This window comes from Chlorella variabilis, assembly GCF_000147415.1.
Source record: "Chlorella variabilis unplaced genomic scaffold CHLNCscaffold_33, whole genome shotgun sequence".
Classification (NCBI taxonomy): Eukaryota; Viridiplantae; Chlorophyta; class Trebouxiophyceae; order Chlorellales; family Chlorellaceae; genus Chlorella; species Chlorella variabilis.
The window spans coordinates 241,051-262,935 of record NW_005435055.1 but is presented as its reverse complement, the minus strand read 5'-3'; the positions used below and the strand labels follow the sequence as shown (position 1 = coordinate 262,935).

Sequence of the window (21,885 nt, the reverse complement as noted above, 5' to 3'; positions counted from 1 at the left end):
GGGGTGGGGGGCTGCAGGCAGGCACGGAGTGGGTGGGGCGGGCCGGGAAGCTCCGTGGCAGCGTTGCACTGGGTGTGTCTGCAGCCTGCATCAGGCCACGGCCGGCGCCCCTGCAGGCCCCAGCTCCCACCCACCACCACCAGCCCAAGCACGTGTGCACACACAGCACCACCCTCTGCTCCTCCGCCCACCCCTGCAGCCCTCATGGCCTCTATTATCACGGGGCCCCGCCTGGGCCGGTTTGACGACCGGGGTGGAAAGCCAGGCGATTTTGTGCCCTCCAATCCGGTGTACCAGGCCCTGGGCACCTTCATCCTGTGGCTGGGCTGGTGAGCGTGCTGGCTGGCGGCCTGGGAAGGCTGCGGAGGGGGGGAGGGGGGCATGAGTGCCAATATGGGGCGGCAGTTGCTGAGCTCAGGCAGGGGGACTCATGCATGTGTGGTGGGGTGTGTGGCGGCCCTGAGGCTTGCCATGAACCCCGGATCACAGCCCCTCCCTCCGCCTCAATTCACGTGTTGACCGCTGCCGTCTACCCGCCTGCTGCCGCTGCCCCCCCCGTCGCAGGTACGGCTTCAACTCCGGCAGTACCAACTGCTTCGAAAACTGCATGGGGGTGGCGGCGCAGGTGAGGCACCGCTGTTGCAAGCCGGCTTCAGCTGCCGCCGGATACGTTTGCCTTGCTTTTGGTGCGGGCCGGCGCCGTTCCGCAGCGGCCTGGGCAAATCGAGAGCCCTGAGCAGCGGCGCGTGCTAGGCGACGCAATGCGAGTGAAGGCTGCCAACCCTGTTTCCTTGCCTGTCCTTCACCCCACCCCTACCCCCAGACTGCCGTCAACACAACTCTGGCTGCCTCCTTCTCCGCCCTCACCTGCCTCGTGTGCGCCATTGTGATGGGCCTGCCGGGAGACATCGGCCCCGTGCTCAACGGTGAGCATAACGCACCCAGATGGCGCACAGATGGCTCAGATGACTTTGGCGGAATGCGGAATGGGGGGCAGCATGTGGTGTGGGGCGTGGGGTGGGGGTGGGCATCCACATCGATAAGGCCACACCGCAGCATGGGTGGAGGCGCAATCAGGCTGGGGGCAGGGGCAGCGGGCTCCCGGCAGCCGTGCTCCCCCCCCCCATCCCCATGCCGTGCCACGCCTGAACAGCCACACACAACCCATCGCATCCCACGCTCGTGGTCCACCCTCCCCGGCTGCCCCGCAGGCGTGCTGGCGGGCGCAGTGTCCATCACTGCAGGCTGCGCTCTGGTGCAGTCGTACGGCGCAGCCATCATCGGCATCATCGGCGGCCTCATCTACACAGCCTCCAGCCGGCTGCTCGTGCGGTGCGGGGCGGCTGCCTGCGTGCATGCCTGTCTGCCTCTCTGTTTGTCCTTCTTCTTCCCCCTGTTCCCTGTGCCATGCCTCGTACTTTCTACTTCTTGTCCCACCAGCCAGCTCACCTCCTCCTGCCCCCTCCTCCCGCCCCCGCTCAGGCTCAAAATCGACGACCCAGTGGATGCGGCGCCTGTTCACTTCTTCTGCGGCGCATGGGGCGTGGTGGCGGTGGGCTTCTTCGCCACAGAGGTGAGGGAGGTGGCGCGCTGCTGCCACCTGGCCTTGCCCTTGGCCTGGGAAGGAGGCAGAGAGAATGGCACAACGGCGGTGGCGGAGCCAGCCGGGCGGTGCGTGCTGGTGGGGGGGTTTGCCGCAGGCTGCTCTGCGTTCCTTCCGACCTGTGTTGGCCTCCCCTGCTGCTGCTTGCCTTCCTTGCCCGCCTGCAGACCTCTGTGCAGGCGGCATACACGTATGCCGCCGGCTGGGGCGTGTTTTACGGCGGCAATGCCAAGCAGCTGGGCGTGCAGGTGTTGGGGGTGGTTGTGATCGCCGCCTGGGCCTGCAGCCTGGCTGCCACGCTCTTCCTCGTCATGAAAAAGGTGGGCGCCCGTGGCGTGCACGCCAGCCAGCCCGGGCGTGCTTCGGGGATGCGTGGCTGCGGCTGCGGCTGCGGCTGCGGCTGTGTCGTGGCAGGCAGCCATGCCTGCCCCTGCGCGGCGCTTGCCTCCACACCCTTCCGCCTGCGCCCGCCACCCATCCCGGGCGCCCCTCTTGCTGCAGATGTGCTGGCTGCGCGTGCCGGAGCATGTGGAGCGGCAGGGCCTCGACCTGGCGCAGGGGCTGTCCACGGGCATCATGGGCAAGTGCTTCAAGCGCTCTGCCTACACAATGGCGGTGGAGAGCCACCTGGTGCGGCCCTCGGCCAAGCCGTCGCTCTCCCAGGTGCAGGAACACGAGAAGGCGGGGGGCAACGGAGCCTACTGACGCAGGTCTGGCGCGCGCAGCCCGACGCGCTGGCGGCTGGCGGCTGTCTGGGCGGGGAACGCCTCGACCCGCTGGCCGGGCGCACAGCGGGCCGGGCGCGCCGCAAGGGATCGCAGGGCGCGCGTGCCGAGCCCTCCTGCTTTTGCTTTCGCCGGCACCGATGTTGGACCTCGGTCGGCCAGTCGTGCCACGCAGCAGCTTGTGTACCACCAACAGCCATCAAACCCAGGCAGGGGTGCCAGCCCGCCGCCGTTTCGTTTTACCTACATGACACCCCAACGCATGCGTGCACCATCATGCTGCCTTCTCTTGCTTTCTGAGCGCCCGCTTTTTTGTGTCAGAACTTGGGTGTTCTGGTGTTTCACCTGCCCTGTAACCTCAACCACCTCCTCGCCCTCGCTGCCGTTGCTCTGCGCTGCCGCCGCTGCCACCAGCTGAGCTCCCAAATGCGCTCCCCCGTTCCAAGCGAAGGCTTACACAACAGCGCAAGAAGGGTCAAAATCTCTGTGTGGGTGTGTGAGTGTGTGTGTGTGTGGTGGGGGTCATGCAGGAGGGGTGTAGCTTATGCGGTATACCGCTCCCTCCCCATCATCCGACACCAGCAGGCTGCCGTCCGCCAGCTGCTCCACATCCACCGGCCGGCCTGCAGCACGCGGCGCAGCGAGCGGCAGGGGCGCACGGTGTTGGAAGCGGGGGCGGTTTGCCGGCTGTTGGCACACGCGCGGCTGGCTGCACCAGGTGGAGAAGGAGCCGTGTGGCGCTGCCCACTTCCGCCAGCCACCACCTATGCATGCACCCCCAGCCTCACTGATATAGCCGCCGGTGGGTGGCGGGTCGGGACCGGTGGGTGCCCCCTTGTCTCCCGAGATGCCGCCAGTCAGGAAAGGGAGGTATTTGAGCACCCGGGTGGGGTGGGTACTGTTGAGCACCACCCGCATCACCCTGCGGCGGCAGAGGCAGGCGTGGCGGAGAGGGCTGGGAGGCGGCTGTAGGTAGGCATACTGTGACGTAGGTTAGCGCAGGTTGGTAGAACAGAGCGCTCCTGGCGCTGGTGCGATGACCGCAGCCGGCAGCAGCTGGCCGAAAACGCAGGCAATCCCCCGCTGTCACCACGCACCTGGCGCCGATGGGCTGCCTGCGGTTCCAGCTGCCGTGCTGCAGAGCACGTGCGTGGCGCCGGGCAGACCGTGGGGGGGGTTGAATGTCGCAGGCGGCGATGCATGGTACGCCTGGATGCTGAACAGCAGCCCCAGATAGCTGGGAGGGGTAGCAACCCATGTGGGCAGACATACCTGGGCGATAAAGATGGACTTGTCGTAGCTCCGGGGAAAGTTGGCGCCCGCAGACCAGCGGTAGAAGCGCTGCGGGGGGGGGCAGCAAGGGGCCAGGGCGGGAGGCTCTGCCAGCTGGCTGGCCTGCCGCATGGAGAGTTGCTGTGCTGTGCTGCGCTGGGCCATGCTGTGGTCTGGTCCCTCACACACAACACACGCCTCTACCCACGCCTCCACACGCCATCCCCTCCGACACACAGCCTGTCTTGCCGCTCTCACCATGCCCAGCGGGGCAGTGTGGGGCCCCAAGGCTTGGATGGCACGGGAAAACTTGAGGTCGGGGCCTGCGCGTGTGGAGCGGCAGGCAGCAGGGAGTCGGTGCCGGCCAAGGGGTGCCATGCGGCGGCCTCTGGTGCTTCTGCTGGCCCTGCTCCAGGGTCCGCTGGTACAGCCGGCGGGCAGGCCGGCAGGCCCGCAACGCAGGCAGGCAAGCACCGACAGCGGGCGCGTGCCGCTGCCGCCGCTCACCGTTGCACCTCATGTCTGTCTGCCCGGCATTCTCATCTGGATCCACTAAGGAGGGCCCCACCCCTCTGAGGCGCAGGTATGGCCGGTTGTCTGCCCCGCCCACCGGGCTGGTGTGGCAGAAGGGGAACCCAAAGTGTTGGCCTGCACGACGGCCGAGGCAGCGGCGGCAGCAGGAGCAGTCTGCTGCCGCTTCCCTGCCGGCCAGCCAGCCAGCCAGCGGCGGGATTGTTTAAGCCAGCGAGAAGAGCAGCTCGCAGGCATGCAGCGAATCGTGCCCGCTGCCCTCCTCCAGCCTCTGGCCTGGGGGTGAGGAGGAACAGCAAGAACAGCAAGGAAGAACAGCAGGAAAGGATGCCCACCCGGCTTGGTCACCACATTCAGCTCGCAGTCGGGCATGTTGTCTCCCAGCCCATCCCGCCCGTTGTCCGTGAAGTACAGCCGCCCGGTGGTGGGGTGGAAGTCGAACCCCACGGTGTTGCGCACGCCTGCGGCGCAGTGCAGCACGAGCGCGTGCTGGTGCATCTGCCCAAGATCTGGTAGGGAGGGGCACGTGCGCCATGGGAGCCAACAGAGGCCAGGGCGCACGCCACGAGAGGTCCGGCTTTGTGGGACTTGGCTAAGCGGCGGCGCTGGCAGATGGGTCGCGCAGGCAGCGCACCTCTGGCCACGAGGGTGAGGTTGGTGCCGTCCCGGTTGAGGCTGTAGATGGCGCCGTACCGCCACAGCGGCCTGCCAGCCGCCTGCCTGCAGCACAGCGCAATGCAGCGCAGTGTGCATCAGGCCACATCATGTGGCATGATGCCGCCTTCTTTCTTCAGGCATGTCACTGCTTCCCACGTCGGTCCCACACTAAAGGGCCCACGTTACGGCAGCACCAGTTCCAGCCCCACCTGTAGCTCCCCAGCAGGCAGTTGTTGCAGGGGGCGCCGATGGGCAGGTACAGCTTGCCGTCGGGCCCAAAGCGGATAAACTTCCAGCTGGCAAGAGCAGGGAGGAAAGCGTCGGGTGTCAGCATGGAGTGTCGGCAGGAGCTCGACAGCGCCCGCGCGGCCCGTGAGGCAAGCAGCCAGCCGGCAGCCGGCCCAGCGTGAGCACAGCACCCACGCCAGCCCGACTGGAAAGTAAAAAGAAAGCGCACCCGTGCGTGCCGGTGGGCGGGCAGCTGCTGAGCACCAGCTTCAGGTCTGCCAGGCGGGCCGTGCGCTTGGTCAGCGCGTAGCTGTCCACGTCGTCCAGGCGGTACAGCTGTACCGCGCAAGGAGCGAGAGCGGTACCGCTGTAACACGTGCAAGACCGGAGGCAACACAGCACAACAGCGCTGCGATCCTCCTGGCTGTTGCGCGCACAGCAGGCAGCAGCTGCTCGCCCAGCGCCGCTGTACCGCTGCAGTGCCGGCGCGTGTATACGCAGGCAGGCACAGAGGGGAGAACTCGGAGCTGAGGGAAGTACTCAGGAGAGGGTGGGCGCACCTTGCAGGACACATCTGGGTCCTGCGAGGCGATGAAGAGCGACCCTCTGCTCCAGGCGATGCCGTTGGGCATGGGAGAGAGCGCCTTGACGATGGGCTGGAGGCAGGGGAGGCAGGGCAGCGAGCCGGGGGCATTGCTGCCATAATGCAGGGAGGCCTGCTCGCGTGGCTCGGCGCGGCGCAAGCGGCGCAGGCGGCGGGACGGCTGGCAACTCGCTGGGAGTGCCTTGAAGGGAGGCTGGCAAGGGAGGCTGGCAAGGGAGGCCGGCAAAGGCGGCTGTGGCAGCTCACCCAGGCATAGTCGGCCTTGCCATCGCCGGTAAGGTCCACCAGTGCGGTGATCTGCGCCAGCGGGGAGGTGTGGAGGAGCGGCAGCACGCTCAGAGAGCACGGCGCCTGTGGGGCTGTGGGAGGTGGCTGCTGGGTGGCGGGCACTGCTGCAGTGTGGCGGACCGAACAAACCCAACAATGCTGCCACACGCTGCCACACGCTGCCACACGCTGCCACACGCTGCCACACGCTGCCGCACGCTTACATCTTGTGGGTCCCAGCCCTTTGCTGCTACATAGGTGATCGACTTGTTTCGGGTGCTGGCGCCGCTGCGGACGAGCGACCGTGCGTTGGGGATGGGGCCAACTATGTATGGCGCAATGGTGAAGCCAGGCGGTAGGGTGAAGTCGGCGCGCCTGAAGGCTACCGAGTGGCCACAGAGGCCCAGCAGGCAGAGGAGGAGGGCGAGGGGCATGGCTCCGACTCCAGGGGGGCGGTAGCGGCGCCGTCGCTCGCTGGTGTGGCGGTGCAGCTGCCGCTGCTCAAACTAACTGCTGCAGCGTTGGGATGGCTGGATTGCTCCAGAACGCGAGCAGGCTGCTCCGAGACCGCCCAGCACGCGCACAGGTCGCTTTAGTTGAAACTTGCGGGGAGCTTGCTCTCTGCAACCGAATGTGTCGGGACGAACAGTAGCGAAACTCGCGAAAGACGCGCCAATCCGCTCGAAGGTGCTGTGTTCGGTTTCCTGGCATGGTGCCAGCAGCTGGAATGGCAGCTGGCGCAGGGAAGGCAGGGCGCCGAGGGGCAGCGGCAGCATACTTGGCTGCATACTTGCCACCATTGCTGCTGCTTACATTGCAGGCACTCTGCTTCACTCACAAACCGCCCGCATCATTACACACCGCAACCTTCATTCACTGCACTGCAAGCGTGGCGCCGCCAATGTAGCGGCGCGTCGCTACCCTGCTCTCCGCCCTCTCCTTGCATGGCCCCGCAGCAGGCCCGCCCCGTCAGGCCCCCAGCTCCAGCCGCAGCTCCGGCTCCAGCCGCTCCCACTGCCCCTGGCTGGCTACCAGCACGGCAGTGGAGAAGAGGTCTCGCTGCTTGTCGGGGGGGTAGGTGTGCCAGCGGGCCACCACCTCCTGCGGAGGCGGCAGCGGCAGGGGCAGGGCGGCATGAGCGCATGTGTGTTTTGTGTGTTCGTGTTTATCTGTGTGTGTGCTAGCTGGTTGCTTGGGAGGGGAGAGGGGCCGCGTACCGCGGCCGCAGCGCTGGCGCGTGGGAGGGCAGCACGCAGCAGGCGGGCCGCTGGCGTGGCCGCCACTCGAGCGCGGCACCGGTGGGCGCAGCGCTGCGGCTGCGCATGCACGGAGGCAGCGCCTCCCACCCACCTGCCCAGCCAGCCAACGAGGCTCACCTGCAGCAGCGAGCCGCCCTTGCCCGCCAGGAGCACCCAGTTGAGGGGGCGCAGCATGGCGCCGGGGCTGCTCGTGTCGGCGGCCTGGAAGGCAGCCACAGCCCGCTGCATCACGTGCTGCACCGCCCGCGCCGCCACCTCCGACCCCGCCAGCTGGGGCGCGTCGCCGCCGCCGCTGGCGCCGGGGCCCTCGCCGGGGCCGCCGTCGGCGGCAGGGCTGCCGGCGCTGGCCGCGGGCCGCTGCTCAGCGGCGCCGGCGGCCGTGTGGGCGCCAGGCGGCGCCGCCTCGCGGTCGCTGCCGGCGGGCTGCGGCTCGCCGGGTGCCTGCTTGGGCGGCGGCGCCGGCCAGGGCGCCGGCTGCGCGCCGGCGAGCCCACCGGCCCCCTCCTGCTGCCGCTGCTGCGCAGGCTCAGCCCCCGGTTCGCCGCTTACGGCTGCCGCCCCCTGGCGCTGCTGCTGCTGCGGCTGCGGCTGCTTGGGATGCTCCCTGCTAGAGTCACCAGCTCCCGGCTGCTGTTCTGCTCCTGCCCCAGGCTTCAGCTCTTTCCCTGGCTGCTGCTGCCGGCCCTGCTGCTGCAGGGGCTCTCCTGTCGGCGGCGCCGCCTGCTGCTGCTCCCCCTGGCCCGCGCCGGCGGCGCCGCCTCGCTGCCCCGCCCAGGGCTGCGGCACCCGCCCCCGCGCTCCCTGCGCTCCTGGCGGCACGGCCCCGTTCTGCTGGCCCGCAGGCCGGCCCTCTGCCTCCTCGCTGGCGGTCGGGGAGGCCCCTGGCGGCTGCGCATCCTGCGGCGTGCCACCCTTTCTGCCCTGCGCTAGCTCCACCAGCCCCGCCACCGCCTCCAGGTCAGTATCCTCGCCATCCCCGCCCCGAGCCTGCTGCTGCTCCAGCCCGCCGCCGCCCCTCCCGCCTCTGCCGTGCTGCCGCTGCCGGTGCTGGGAGTATGCGGCCGCGGCGGGCGCCGAGGGCTGGTGGTGGTGGTGGTGGTGCAGGCTCAGCTGCTGCTGGTGCTGCTGCCACAGCTCCGCCTGCGCCTGCTCGGCGGTCGCCGCCTGCGCCTGCGCGGCCGCCGCCTGCGCGCCCCACTGCTGCTGCATGAGCGCCAGCTGCTGCTGCTGCAGGGCCGCGTCCTGCTGTACCGCCTGTACCGCCTGCACCTGCGCCTGGCGTCCCCACAGGTCGGCCAGGGGCGGGGGCAGTACAGGGTAGCTGTACAGCTCGGGGGGCGCCGCCATCGGCAGCGGCGGGGAGTGCAGCGCCGCCGCCGCCGCCGCCGTGTGCCGCGCCTTGTGCGCCGCGGCGCGGCGCGGACGCTTGGGCGCGGCGCCTGCCCCTCCTTCGTGACGCACGAAGGGGCCATCTGAGCCCTCCCCAGCCCCATCCTCATCGTCCGAACCCCGCGCCTGCTTCTTGCCCGCGGCCCCACCGCGGCCCTGCTGCCGCGGCTGCTGCACCCGCTTGTGCGGCTGCTGCTGCTTCTGCTTCTGCTGCTGCAGCCGCGCCCGGGGCGCCGGCGCCGCATCCGACAGCGCCCCGTCGCTGCCCTCGGCGGCCCCGGACGCCGCGCCGCCCGCCGCTGCCGCCGCGTTTGCACGGCGCGCCCGTGCCCCCACCAGCACCCCTTCCTGCCTGCACACGTGGCGCACAGGGAGGGGTTGCACAACCCATTGCATGCAGCCCTCGCAATAGCGGGTGACGGCCAGGACCTGAAAGCAGGACCTCGAAAGCAGGACCTCGAAAGCAGGCGACGCGCTGCCTGAGCGGGCGGCAGGCAAGCGCGGGCGCAGGCCAGCAGGCAGGGCGCGCGCGCGCAGCGGGCGCACTTGGCGCGGCGGGAGAGGGTGGAGATTGTGTAGCCATGGAAGGAACCGATGTCCTGTGGGGAGGAAGGAAGGGCGGGAGGGAGGGTGGCAGGGGTTTTGGTACCAAGCGCCAACATCGCAATTGGAGGGGTGGGAGGTGTGATTGGCCGAAAGGGCTGGGCCTGGGGCTGCGCAGAAAGCCGATGGCCCGCCGCGGGGCCGGCCGCCACCCGCGGCGCCGCGCCGCGCCTCACCCGCAGGCTCATGCCGGCCGTCACGATGTGCTGCAGGAGGAAGCCTGGGGTGATCAGGTTCTCGGGGCGGTTGCGCGGGTCTTCAGCCAACGGCAGAGGGAGGGGCAGCAGGGGAGGGGCGTGTATGTGTGGGTGTGTGGGGTGGGGTGCGTTTAGGGCCTGAGGAAGCGACAGCGCATGCGCCGGCGAGCGGCGCGGGCGGCCAGGCCGGCGACGCGGCCAACAGGCATGGCCACAGGGGGCGCCGCGCACCGTGCTCGTCGCGCTTGCTGCGCCGCCCCGGCTTGCGCACGATCGCCAGCTCCTTGTCGGTGAGGGCGATGGCGCCGCAGGCGGGGCAGCACAGGGCTGCGGCAGGAGGGCGGGGCGGAGGGGTATGCGCGTTGGGCGTGCAGGTGGCTGGCTGGCAGCCTCTGGCAAGCAAGTCGGCCACTTTCAAAAGTCGATAGCAACCGACCGGTGCAAGCACCCAGGTCACCTGGTGCGTCGCCCTTGACCTCGGACAGCGGCGCCGGCTGCTCATCGGCTTGCGGCGGGGGCTGCTCATCGGCTTGCGGCGGGGGCTGCTCATCGTCTTCTGGCGGGGGCTGCTCATCGGCTTGCGGAGGGGTGGGCGACTCGGGCGGCTGGTCGTGGGCGGCGGCAGGCTGGGACCCGCCGCCCTGCTCCTGCTTGGCCGCCGCCTCCATCGCTCGCGGTCACACGCTGCAGCTCGATTGCCGTAGTGGTGAGACAGTGGGGAACGCGTTTGAGTGGTGCCGCGAGAGACGAGCAGCCCCAGCTTCCACATGCGCTCCCTTTGCTGGTAGGGTAGTCACCCACCGGGATGGGAGCCCTCAGAGATGGCGCCCGCAGCTGCTCTCCTGCTCCGTCGCGCGGGTCCTCGACCTGCTTCTTGACCACAGCGGCGTCAGACAGCGCTGCCCGCTGGATTCGGATTGTGGGGCGGCGAACAGGGCGTTGTGCACGCGCGGCGAGGGCAGAGGGGAAACAGCTGCCGCCCCTGTTGCAATGCCCGACTTGCATTCCTGGGACCCAGGCCAGCGCCCATGCTGCTGCAGCGCGATTTAGCGCCTGCAGCATAATCTTAGTCATTTCTGTCAGTGGAAAACAACCAAAGCTCAAATCAGGCATTCCTGTGCCTGCAGCGCGAGGCGGCGACGGCGTGCCGGAGCGGCGCCAGGACGGCCGCCTGCCCTGGTGACAGATGTTCAGAGGAGTAATTCTACCGAACTAAATGGGGCATACGGAGGCAAACCAAGGCCAGTGGTATTGCACTGGCTGTTGGCTCGGTGGGCGGAGCGGCAACCGGTGGCGACGTCGTACTCAGAGGCTCTTACACATCGGCGTGTGTGCGGTGGTCGTATGGCGTTGCTCATGAGACTGTGTGAGTACCCAGGCAAGCTTACCAGGTCTTAAAGCATGACCAGCCTGCTCTTGAAGTGCCAGTGCCAGCCAGCTGACGGAGCCCAGCGGGGCCAGCGGCGCGCTTTGGCTTTCGCGCTTTCAAGCTGCCCCTCGCCTTGCCCGCGATCTGAGCTGCTGCCGAAACCATGGAAACCATTGTGGAACTTCGTGCGGGCTGCATGGTGCTGGCCGACGGCCGCCTGGCTCCCGACCCCCGCAAGGGCCTCATCCGAATAACCCAGGCGCGCTGGGAGGCTGGGTCTGCGCCGCCGGCGGTTATGAACGCCAGCGGGGGGCGTCCGGCCGAAACCCGCCAACCGCCGCTCACCGCCCGTCTGCCTTTCCCGCCGCCCTTGAGCTTGCAGGACGAGGCGGGCCTCACCCACTTCTGCTGGCTTGAACGCGACGCCTCTGGCGCGGCTGTGGGGGAGCCGGAGCAGGACATCGTGGTCATCCCAGGGGAGAGCACATTTGGCAAGGTGGGTGCTGGCCCGGCCGCCGCCGCCGCCTGGCTCGCGTCGCCAGCCGCGCCGCCGGCGCCGCTGCAGTCCACCTTCTGGCCGGCTCCCCAACGTTCATGCTGCCTCCATCACCGAACGACGCGCCGCTACAGCTCATCTTCTGGCCGCCCTCGCCTCCCCACAGCACCGTTCCTGGCGCCTCCAACACCAGACAAAGCGCCTGCTGCGGCCCGGCAGCCACCAGCCATGCCACCAGGCACCCCTTGACGATCAGCCTGCCTCCCGCCCCCTGCCCCCGCCCCGCCGCCGCTGCAGATTGCGCGCCCCGGCTCTCGCGTCTTCGAGCTGCGCTTCCCAGAGGAGAAGCACCGCAACCTGTTCTTCTGGGCACAGGAGGCGGCGGCGGAGAGCGACGAGGACTATGTGGCGGCAGGTGGGGCTGCCCGGCGGCGGCTGCTCTGGTGCAGCAGGGGCAGCAGCTGGGGCGCGCGGGTGTGGCGGGAGCAGCCATTGGTGGGTGGCCTGGAGGGTGCTGCGGGGAGGCATGCGCCTTCCCCTTGCCTCACACAAGCACAGGGGCGCTCAGGTGCCTGTAACTGTTTGCTGGGGTGCTGGTGGTGAGCGGCGCAGCCTGTCCAGCTCCCCGTTCCGCCCGCGGCGCTGCCTGCAGTGAACCTGGCGCTTAACCAGGGGGAGGGCGAGGAGGAGCAGGGTGGCGCGCAGGGCATGGAGGGCGTGGAGGCAGGCGCGGCGGCAGCATCACCGGCGGCGGCAGCAGCAGGCGCGGTGGCGTCGGGAGCAGCAGGCGGCGGCGGCGTGACCGGCATCGGCGCTGCAGACCTTGCCGCCGTGCTGGGCAGCCTCCTGGCTGGCGGGGCGGGGCAGGGTGCTAGCGGGCAGGCGGGGCGGCGCCTGGCGGCTGACCCGGGGCCCTCGCTGTCGGATGTGCTGCGTCCTGAGCTGCTGGCGCCGCTGCTGCGCTCCCCAGACATGGTGCAGCGCCTGGCGCCCTTCCTGCCCGAGGAGCACAGGTGGGGCCCACGTCTGGGTGCGGGCGGGCGGTGCCAGCGGGAGCAGCGGGCGGGCAGCACGCCCGCCGCTTGCGGGAGCGGGCTGCGTGCGTGCGCTAGCACCAGGATGGAAGGAGGGTGGCTGAGTGGGGCGGCGCGGCCGGCCACCTGCCGGCTGCGCAAGGCAGCAGCCTGCGCCGCCAGCGGAGCCAGGCACGTCCAGTCGCGAGGCGCGGCCGCCACCCAAGGTGTTGCCCCCTGCTCCCCTTCCCCATGCCCGCAGGAGCGCGGACGCCATCTCTGAGCTGGTGAGCACCCCTCAGTTCCGCCACCAGCTGGACCTCTTCTCCCACGCCCTCATGACCGGCCAGCTGGACGCGTCGCAGTTTGGGCTGCCGCCCGGCGGCTATGGCGTGCTGGAGTTCCTGGCCGGCATCCAGCGCCAGGCAGACAATCAGGCGGGGGCGGCAGCGAACGCGGGAGCAGCCGGCGACGCCGACGGGCGGCAGCAGTAGGGGGTGGGCAGCTGGGTGTGTGTACCTGCATACCTGTGCTTTGTGGGCTGTGCTGTATCTGTACTTCTACTTTTCCCTGAACCAATTGTATCCTTTGTTCAAATCCTAATCCCGTTCACCGCCATTGCTGGGCCAGAGCAGGGCGCATCTGCAGGGGTTCACTGGGCTGCATCGCGATGCCCGCTGCCCTCCCTTCACCTCGCCCTGCTTGCGCTGCTGTCTGCATCCGCCATCCCAACTGCCAGCCTGTCTGTCGCCAACGGCGCTGCTGTCAATGTGATTCAGGGCGTGTGTCGTGAATGACAGGCCTGGGTTTGGGTGCGTTTTATTTCGTGTGCATTTGCGTTGTTTTGGTTTGCGCTGGGAAGCAGAGGAGCAGAAGCGACGATGGAATTCGGGATGCACCAGTTGGCGGGACAGATTATGACAGAAATTGGCCAGACAGATGGGGGCTGTCCATACGATGCACTGCTATGATGGCTCTTGAGTTGTCTCTGACGCATGTGACAAAAAGGGTCAAAACAGGGCGTGCGCAGGAAACTGGGCACAAAATCAGTAGAACAAAATCACTGTTATTGGGGATGCCACTGGTCAAAAGTTCCGAGGGACGAGGAGAGGCTGGGACTCTTCTGTGAGGGTCCGGCATCCAGTGGCGGCAGCAGCCCCAGCGCGTGCCGCCAGGCGCGCGCCCGCGCCAGCTCAGCTCACTCCAGGCTTGCCAGCTCGCCGGGCAGCGCTGCCGCCTTGGCCTTGGCCTTGGCATGCTCCGACTTGAGCACCTCCTCTGTGGCCGCCAGGCCCACGCCCGCCGCCAGGTGGCAGGCGGGGATGAGCAGCATGGCATGTTGCAGACCAACCTGCAGGGGCAGCCAGGCCAGGCCAGGCAAGGCAGGTGGCAGATGCTGTCAGGCGGAGCTGGCTGGCTGGCAAACAGCTCCTTGGCAGCGGGGCGGTGCCCGAGGCCAGCCCCGGTGCTGGAGCGAAACCTCAGGGCGCAGGCCAACACCACGCATGCGCATGCGCACGCCCCCGCTGCGCCGCCGCCAGCAGCCCAGCAGCCCAGCCAGGCGGCGCGCCCAAGCCGGGTGGCCTGCCCGCCGCCAGCCACAGCGCCTGCGGGCCGCCACGTGCTGTACAGCACCGGCAGCCGCGCCGCACCTCTACAGCCAGCAGGGCCACGCCGATGGGGCCAAGAGCCCCGGCCAGCCCTCGGATGCACAGGTGCAGGGCAGAGGCTGTGGAGCCCAGGCCGGGGGGAGACACCTCGCGCACCATGACCGCGGCGGGCGAGCGCCAGCACTCGCTGCAAGGGGGCGGGGGCGGCGAGGGGCGGGGAAGGAGAAGGTGTTTGGGGGCGGGGCAGCAGCGGGGTGGACGCCACCAGGAGGCGCGCCGTGCTGGCGTGAAGCGCGGGAGGAGTTCTCAGCAGCAGCAGCGGCGGCGGCGGCGGCGGGCGGCAGCAGCAGATGAGGCAGAAGGAGCCGCAGCCGCAGCCGCCGCCGCAGCAGAAACAGCCGCCCAGCAAGCTCCTCCTCCAGGCGGCAAGCCTCCCCAGCCAGCCAGCCAGCCAGGCAGCAGCGGCGCCACCTCCCACCTGAGCGCATAGCCCATCAGCAGCGCTGCAAAGGACAGGCGGTAGTCTTCAACCAGCAGCGAGGCCGCCACCAGCGGGGCGGCGGCCAGCGAGGTGCCGGCGGTGAGCCAGCCGCGGGCGCCGCGCGCCGTCAGGCGGTCCCCAAACACGGCTACGGGAGGGGAGGGGGAGGGGCAGGGCCGGTGAGGCCGATATTGTGTGTGCATGTGTGTGTGTGTGTGTGTGTGTGTGTGCAGAGAGAAAGATGGGTGCCGCCCGGCCTAGCCTGCCAGCAGCATGCAGGCCGCCGGGGACGCGTGCCGGCGGCAGGGCGGGCCCACCGCGGCAGCGGCCGGCAGTGACAGCCGCGCGAGCCGCAGCCACACCTGCTCCCACCCCGCCCATGATACCTCCCACTGGGATGATGATTGCCAGCATGGGGGCATACACCGATGGCTCCAGCTCGTACACACGCTGGTAGAAAGTGGCCTGCCAGCCGATAAGCGCCCAGGAGGCCACGTCGCCCGCCGCCGCCGCCGCCGTCAGCGCCTGGAAGCTGCGGTCGCCCGCCAGCTGGCGCAGCTTGGCCAGGCTGTCGCCCAGGCCCGCGGGCGCCGCCGCCGCGGGCGCAGACACCAGCCGGCCCTTTGCTGGCGCCGCTGCCGCTGCCGCTGCTGGCGCTGGCGCTGCTGCTGGCGCTGCCAGGGAGGCGGCAGCAGCGGCGCCTCCTGCCGTCCAGCCGTCGCCGGCAGCGGCTGCCCCGGCGGTGGCGACGCTGGCCCTCTCTGCCGCCTCCTCTTCGCTGTCGCTGCTGAGGGTGACCAGCGGCAGGAATCGGCCCGCCTCACCCTTGCGCCTCGGCTCCTCCATCGTCCAAAGCGCCAGCGCCGCCGCCGCCAGCCCCGGCGGGCCCAGCCACCACAGCAGCGGGCGCCAGGCGGCGGCGGCCGCGCCCAGCGCCGCGCCGGCCTCCCCGAGCGCGGGCAGCTGGGAGGCGCCGCCCTCCGCCAGGCCGGCGGCCTGCTGCCCCGCCAGAATCACCACCACAAACGACAGCGCCCTGCCCAGATAGATGGCGGAGTTGTACACCGCCATGGCGGCGGTACGGTTGGCAGGAAAGAGCTCCGGGATGAGGGAATAGGCCACCGGGTTCTGCACGCCCTGCGCCACCGCAAAGCCCACCCGCGTGGCCATGAGCTGCGGGGGAGGGGGGGGGGGAGGGGGGCAAGGGGCAGGGCCAGCGTGTGTGTGTGTGTGTGTGTTGCGGGCGGGTGGGTAGGTCGCTGGGGCTGCGGGCACAGTAGTGAGTAGGCCGGGAAGCGCATCCATTAATGCAGAGTCTGCGCATGCGATGGAGCGGCGAAGCAGTGCGGGGGTCGCCGCTGGTGCAGCGTGCCTGCGAGAAGGACTGGGACTGAGAGGCGGCCATGGTGAAGAGGCTCCACAGCGCGATGCCGCCCGCCAGCAGGCGCGGGCGGTGCACCGAGTCGGCCAGCAGCCCTGCAGGGATGAGTGCCAGGCCATACACCACCTGCGGCAGGGAGGAAGGCACGGAGGGAGGGAGGGAGCGAGCGAGCGGCTGTGAGGAGGAGTGGTGGTGGCGTGGGAGGTTGTCGGGGGGGCCAGAATGTGCGGCAGTGCGTGCATGCATGGATGCACGTGGCCGGCAGAACGGGAGGCCCCGGGCTGCAGGGCGGGCACAAGGCGCTGCTGCGCATGCAGGCGGCAGAGGCAGCAGGCGGCAGAGGCGGCCGGCGGCAGAGGCGGCCGGCGGCCCCGCCCGTACCGTGTACCCCGTGGTCAGCAGGCCGCCCTGAGGGTCGCTCAGCTGCAGGTCTTCGCTGATCATGGGCAGCAGGGAGGGCAGTGCGTAGATGGTGACAGACAGGTGCAGGTAGCCCAGCGTCATCACCAGAAGGCCCCACAGCGTGCCGGTGTGGGCGGCAGAGGCGCGGGGCTCGGGTGCAGCGGTTGGCTCCGAGGGCAGGAGCGTCTCTAGGGCCTGGGCGTCAGCCAGGCCCACCCCCTGCACCAGAAGGCTGGCGTCCAGGGCGTCCAGGGGCTGCTGCTGCAGCGCCGCGCTCTGCTGCGGAGCAGAGCCATCGCCGCCGAGCGAGGTGCGGTCGGCGAGTGGCGCCGCCAGGCCGCTGGCTGGTGCCGGCACGGTTGGCAGCTCCAGCAGGCTGGCGGCAGCTCCGGCTCCCCGTGTGCTTCCCTCCCCGCCAGGCGCGGCAGCGCAGACTCTCAGGCGGGGCGAGGTGAGGCGCGGCAGCAGGCGCACCGCACGCGGCGGCACCCGCACAGCGGCAGCGGCGGCGCGGCCGCCGGCAGCCTGCAGGGCAGCCGGGGACAGGCAGCATTTCGAGGATCGGCTCGTGCGAGTTGAGTTAGCTCGAAGGAGAGTGAGGGAGAGGGCGCCGCCAGTTCACTTGCCTGGCCGGTTGGCATGGTGATGGAGGCTCTTGCTGGGCGCCCGGCGTGTTCAAATATATTTCTAATAGCGCATGGGACAGGATAATACGCTATGATGATTGACAAAGCGCCGGATGGGAGGTTGCAAACCACCTACAGGCGCTGCGCATCGCACGGCGGGCGATGCCATCTCCGATCCAACGAGAGTTGCCCGCAAGCAGCAATATATGGGTAACATAACTAATATGCAGGATGGGGCGTAGCGGTGTGTCTGCTCCACGTCCAAAGTCGATGGATGTCGCACATCCCGCCCAGCCATAGAGCCCCCTAGACCGATTCCCTTATTCATCAGGATCTGAATCGCCTGTGTTGCATCTGCATTTGCTGAAATGGGGGAGCGCGCCTGCGCCTACCGTGCTGGGGCGTGCTGGGTGACCAGCACATTGCATAAGCGCAGTCGCCTACAGCGTCAACTTGCATCTTGCACTCTTCAGCTGCACTACCTGGACTGCTGGGACGCATCGAACCCCAAGCCCTACACGCCAAACCCGAACCCGCCAAGTCCAGGAAACGGCTCGGGAGGCTCCCGCGCAGGCGAAGAGCTGCTGAGGCAAAGGTGAGCGATATCATGCCGTCATAGGCTGCACAGGGGATGGCGGCCAACCGGGCTGCCGCTGCTGCCGCCGCCCCAGCCCGGCTCGCTGACGGGTCGGTACAGCTCCTGTGTGGCTCCCCCTGCTTTGCAGGGGCTTCCTCGCTCGCCACTCCCACCAGCGGCACCGTCTCGGGGCCAGGCACAGCGCCAGTTGCGAGGCGGGGCAGCGGCTGACTGGACTGCCGCCCGCCTGCCGACTGCCTTCCGACCTTGGCCAAGTTGACCAGCAACAGCTTGCTGCTCCTAGCAGCATGGCCAGGAAGTTTGCAATCCTTGTGGCTGGCGAGCCAGACCAGGCTGTGATAGACCGGTGAGCCTGGCAGCGGCGCAGCGGCAGCGGCGCAGGCAGCGGAGCGGGGTCGCGTGGCGGCATGCGCCTCGCGGCCGCACCCCGCTTCGCTCTGCGCCTGCCGCCTAAACGTGTTGCCGCCTGCGCCGCCCGCTGGTGTTGCCGTGCAGCGTGGCGAGCCCCGTACCTTCAGCGCAGCACAATCAATCCAAAACACACCCTTGCGCTGTGTTGTCTAGCAGGAAGGGCACCTTTGAGCAGATGTTCCTTGACCTGCTGCGGGACGAGGGGCGGCAGGAGGAGGAGTGGCAGCTCTTCTTTGCCTTCCAGGGCCAGCTGCCCAGCGAGCAGGAGCTGGACGCGCTCAGCGGCGTCGTCATCACCGGCAGCGTGTGAGCCGGGGGGCGGAGGGCGGGGGCAGGTGGCGGCGCGGCTTCGCAGCTTCGCGGCGGCTGCGATGGTGCTGCCTGGACGTCCGCCGGGCAACTGTGCCGCTGCCGGTTGCTCCAAAAATGATCTGGGGCATGCCAGGCTCCACCTGGCCCTGCACCTGCCCCTGCCCATCCCATCGCCTCGCATGTGCACCAGCCAGCATCCCTGCCGCCCTCCCTCGTTCTGATGGCCAGCGCCCTGCCGGCTGCTGCCCTCCCCGCACAGGGCGGACGCCTTTGGCGACGAGGACTGGCTGCGAGACCTGCGGCGCACGGTGCGGGCGGCCATGGACCAGCGCAAACAAGTGCTGGTGAGTGCGGCGCTGGGGGGCGGGGCCGCCTCCCTGCCCCGCGCCCGCAGATGGCTTGCTTTGGCGGCTTGCGGCTGCCGCGACGGCGGCTGCGGCGGCGGCCTTGCGCGGCTGCTGCTGGCCCTGTGGCAGGCCGGCACACATCACTGCTTGGCGAGCCACCCATGGCCGGCCCCTCCTGATACCGATGCCGCTCCCGCTTCTGACCCCGCCGCTGCTGCCGCCGCCTGATCCCGCCGCGCGTGGGCTGCGCTGGGAGCAGGGCGTCTGCTTCGGGCACCAGCTGGTGGGCGTGGAGCTTGGGGCGCGCGTGGGGCGCGCCGGCTGCTGGGAGGTGGGGGCGCGGGAGGTGGCGGCGGCGTCCGGCGCGCGGCGCGCGCTGCAGGAGCGCGGCGCGGGCTGGGCGGGACTGCTGCCAGACCGGTTGTGCCTGCACGAGTTCCACCAGGACCAGGCGAGACGCCCGCTGTACCGCATGATGCACCGCATGATGCCGCTGCTGAGACAGACGCGGACGCGCCGGCAGCGCCGCTGGCTGTGGCGCGGTGTGTCGATTTGCTGGTGGACGTTTAAACATCCCTGGTCAAAGCCGCGGAGCAACGGCCGTCAACCCGTCTGCCCCACCTGCCTGCCCTGTTCTGCCTGCCTGCAGGTGCTGGAGGTCCCGCAGGGCGCTACCCTGCTGGCCTCCTCTGAGCGGTGCCCCGTGGAGATGTTTGCGGTGGGCAGCCACGTGCTGTGCATACAGGTGGGCAGGCATGGCGCGCAGGTGGCGCCAGCTGCGTGCGCGGTCGCAGCATGCTGCACTTGCCGGCGCCCTGTGTGTGCTAGGCGCAGGTGCCAGGCGCAGGCTAGGGCAGCGCGTGAGCTGCTTGAGCAGCCGCAGGCAGGCGGTGGGGGGGGCTGCCATCGGCGCGCGCATCTCCCGCCACCTGCCTGCCCTGCCCTCCACCGCACGCCTCACCGCCAACACACCACCAACCCTCCTGCACCTTCCCGCCCCCTCCTCCCTCTCTCCCTCCCCAGGGCCACCCAGAGTTTGATGGGGAGGTGGTGCGCCTGCTGGCGCAGCCGCGCCTGGAGAAAATGGGCGCCGCTGACGTGGCGCGCATGGAGGAAAGCATGGCCAAGCTGGCGGTGGGCGAGCAGGCCGCGCAGCTGCAGCGCCTGTGCCGGGCCTTCCTCAAGGGCGGCTGATCCCAGCTGACGCGCGGCCTTCAGCTGCAGGCGGGTGGATGCGCGGCACAGCGCCGGGCCTGACAGCGCCGGCGCCCTGCCACCATGCCAATACCGATACTGCTGTACTGCTGCACTTGGAAGGCGGTACCTGAGCCTGCCGCAGCTAGATAGCCAGCGGTGCAACCCGTGCCCCCCACATCCTTGCCTATCTTGTCCTTCCCATGCAGTGCCTGGTCATTTTATATGTCTGTTTATCATGGGCAAGTGTACAAACTAGCAGCAGCGCGTGCAGCCTGAAGCGGGGGGGCATACTAAGTGATGCATTGTTGTTCACCAGCCCGCACCAGGTTGGCGCAGTGGCGGCGTCACCTGCCAGGCATGGGGTGGGCTGTGAAGCAGGAGAGGCAGGAGGCGAGGCGTGCTGGAGGGTGGAGGCTGAAGAGGGCAGAAAGGAGGGTTCGCTCGGACGGATGGTTGGGGAGGCAGGCAGCGGCCAACCGTGGAGGGCGGGCCGCAGCTGCTGCTGCCGCACACAGGGCACGGATGGGGCCTGGAAAGAAGTGCAGCGCACACAAGCGCGCACAGCAACACAGACAGTGTGGGTGGCGGGACAGGACGGCGCAGCAACGGGAGGCACTCAACAGGGCAAAAGGGCTAGAGGGAGGGAGCAGCGGCGAGGATGTGGGCGCCCCGCAAGCCACGCAGGCTTTGCTGGTGAGGCAGGCACAATAGAGAGAGAGCGGCGCGGGTGGGGCCCCGCGGGGAGAGCCAGAGAGAAGGAGGTTTCCCCTGTGGGGGCAGCACACTCAGGGGTGTGTTGACGCCCCCAGCGCTAGCTCTCCTAGGGGTCTGCGCCCCCGAGCATGATGGCTTCCATCTCTCGATCGCTGATGGTACGGCGGGCGGGGCCGGGCGGCCCCGCCGGTACCGGCGGGCCTCGCAGGATGGGCATGGACCCACCCACGATCGGCACCGCAATCATGTGCTTGTACTGCTCCGGTACCAGCGGCGGAGGCAGCGGCGCCGTGTCGCCGCCGCCGGCCAGCAGGCCCGCCAGCAGCTGCGCCGCTTCAGACTTGGGCAGCGCGCTGATGAGCTCGCCGCTGGGGGTGCGGCGCGGTGGGAAGCTAATCGCTGGCGTGCGGTGGGAGGCGGCGGGCGGGGCTGCCGCCGCGGCCGGCGCGGGCGGGGCCGCGGGCGCGGGTGCTGCGGCCGCCTTGGCGCCGCGCTTCTGCTTCGGCTGCTTGGGCGGCGGCGCGGCGGGCTCGGGCGGCGGCGCGGCGGCGGCGGCGGGTTGCGCAGCCGCCTCCAGGCTGTCGCTAATAGTCGCCACCACGTGCCCCACCTCCACATTCTCATCCGGCTTCACCTGCGTCGGCAGCGGCGCATGCATGCATGCATGTGAAATCAGCAGGGGAGGCACAAGCCACGGCGGGCCTGAACATGCAGCATGCTGCATGCCCTCCAAGCAAGCCCCCTGCCGCAGCCCGTGGCAAAGCCCCCAGCCTCCAACCCCTGATGCCTTCCTGCGCCCACCTCCCACCCCACCCCGCTCCTCACCAGGATGGCCTCGATCACTCCTGCCCGCGGCGCCCGCACATCCACCGTCACTTTGTCCGTCTCGATCTGAAGGATGGCTTCATCCTCCTCCACCTGTTCTCCGGCCTGCTTCAGCACGGTCGCCACCGTGCCGTCCGATATGCTCTCTCCCAGGGCCGGGATCTTGACCTGTAGGCTGGCCGCCAGCGCCGCGCTGGTGTGGAGCGCGCCCGCCGCAGCCAGCGCCGCCCAGCCGCCGCCGCCTCCCGCTGCTGCGGCCGCCCTGGCGCGCAGGCCGAGCTGCCGCGACAGTGAAGATAGCATGGTTGCTGCCCGGGAGCTGGCAGTGAGCCGCAGAGCTTGGTTATTCGCCCGGTTGAGTCACAACTGTTGGCGGCAACAGGACCCTTGACCTGCGCTACTGGGTGGTGTTGGCGGAGGTTAGCTCTGAATGAAGCAGCGCCCTAGGGATTCCAATTCTCTTGACACGTTTTTTTGTGCGGCCGAGTTGGCAAGACCCCATGAAGTGGGCTTCCCAGCCCCACCTGAATCTCTGCACGAGCATCAACGGCCCACCAAAGATCATCGGAACATTGCAAAGCGCCCTTTGCTCCGACCTAGCTCATCACTCCGAGACTAGGGCGGGGCGCACCGCGGCGCCTGCAGGCCGTGGCCGGCGTCCACCACCTCGATTAATCTTGGCCGCTCGCAGCAGGCGCGACAGCAACACCAGCAGCGCTAGCCTCTCGGCGCTTCACCACCGTCGGTTCCTGCCGGTCCGCCGCCCGG

General features: G+C 69.4%; 7 protein-coding genes across 7 annotated transcripts in view; 3 read left to right on the top strand and 4 right to left on the bottom strand.

Annotated features, from left to right (window-relative positions):
* Positions 1-2,308, top strand: part of CHLNCDRAFT_141357 (hypothetical protein) — a gene marked incomplete at both ends in the record, with an annotated part of 3,931 nt that extends 1,623 nt beyond the window's left edge. Inside the window, 7 exons of the mRNA XM_005843231.1 lie at positions 200-329; positions 565-625; positions 824-926; positions 1,212-1,332; positions 1,483-1,573; positions 1,771-1,923; positions 2,105-2,308. Of these exons, the coding sequence (XP_005843293.1) occupies positions 200-329; positions 565-625; positions 824-926; positions 1,212-1,332; positions 1,483-1,573; positions 1,771-1,923; positions 2,105-2,308 (863 nt within the window). The remainder of the gene's footprint in view (positions 1-199; positions 330-564; positions 626-823; positions 927-1,211; positions 1,333-1,482; positions 1,574-1,770; positions 1,924-2,104) is intronic.
* A 542-nt stretch (positions 2,309-2,850) lies between these two features.
* Positions 2,851-6,321, bottom strand: CHLNCDRAFT_55316 (hypothetical protein; the record flags this gene model as incomplete). Its single annotated transcript, XM_005843185.1, has 13 exons — positions 2,851-2,951; positions 3,117-3,250; positions 3,426-3,463; positions 3,601-3,669; positions 3,859-3,923; positions 4,108-4,248; positions 4,467-4,640; positions 4,766-4,851; positions 4,998-5,084; positions 5,246-5,352; positions 5,577-5,672; positions 5,867-5,917; positions 6,112-6,321. The coding sequence occupies 13 exons, from the start codon at positions 6,319-6,321 to the stop codon at positions 2,851-2,853; spliced, it is 1,359 nt and encodes a 452-aa protein (XP_005843247.1).
* Positions 6,322-6,856: 535 nt separating this feature from the next.
* On the bottom strand, positions 6,857-10,003 carry CHLNCDRAFT_55315 (hypothetical protein; the record flags this gene model as incomplete). Its single annotated transcript, XM_005843184.1, has 6 exons — positions 6,857-6,988; positions 7,264-8,887; positions 9,082-9,134; positions 9,315-9,394; positions 9,567-9,662; positions 9,793-10,003. 6 exons carry the CDS (start codon positions 10,001-10,003, stop codon positions 6,857-6,859), a joined length of 2,196 nt encoding a protein of 731 aa, XP_005843246.1.
* An 864-nt stretch (positions 10,004-10,867) lies between these two features.
* CHLNCDRAFT_141354 (hypothetical protein) lies at positions 10,868-12,707 on the top strand (the record flags this gene model as incomplete). Its single annotated transcript, XM_005843230.1, has 5 exons — positions 10,868-10,980; positions 11,080-11,200; positions 11,498-11,615; positions 11,853-12,213; positions 12,476-12,707. 5 exons carry the CDS (start codon positions 10,868-10,870, stop codon positions 12,705-12,707), a joined length of 945 nt encoding a protein of 314 aa, XP_005843292.1.
* A 704-nt stretch (positions 12,708-13,411) lies between these two features.
* CHLNCDRAFT_141353 (hypothetical protein) lies at positions 13,412-16,882 on the bottom strand (the record flags this gene model as incomplete). Its single annotated transcript, XM_005843183.1, has 7 exons — positions 13,412-13,564; positions 13,866-14,010; positions 14,302-14,452; positions 14,667-15,477; positions 15,764-15,811; positions 16,067-16,612; positions 16,850-16,882. The coding sequence occupies 7 exons, from the start codon at positions 16,880-16,882 to the stop codon at positions 13,412-13,414; spliced, it is 1,887 nt and encodes a 628-aa protein (XP_005843245.1).
* A 716-nt stretch (positions 16,883-17,598) lies between these two features.
* On the top strand, positions 17,599-19,575 carry CHLNCDRAFT_141352 (hypothetical protein; the record flags this gene model as incomplete). The annotated part of the gene is made up of 6 exons (XM_005843229.1): positions 17,599-17,657; positions 17,879-18,028; positions 18,294-18,378; positions 18,641-18,925; positions 19,031-19,126; positions 19,405-19,575. The coding sequence occupies 6 exons, from the start codon at positions 17,599-17,601 to the stop codon at positions 19,573-19,575; spliced, it is 846 nt and encodes a 281-aa protein (XP_005843291.1).
* Positions 19,576-20,398: 823 nt separating this feature from the next.
* Positions 20,399-21,420, bottom strand: CHLNCDRAFT_141351 (hypothetical protein; the record flags this gene model as incomplete). Its single annotated transcript, XM_005843182.1, has 2 exons — positions 20,399-20,926; positions 21,118-21,420. 2 exons carry the CDS (start codon positions 21,418-21,420, stop codon positions 20,399-20,401), a joined length of 831 nt encoding a protein of 276 aa, XP_005843244.1.
* Between the last annotated feature and the right edge of the window lie 465 nt (positions 21,421-21,885).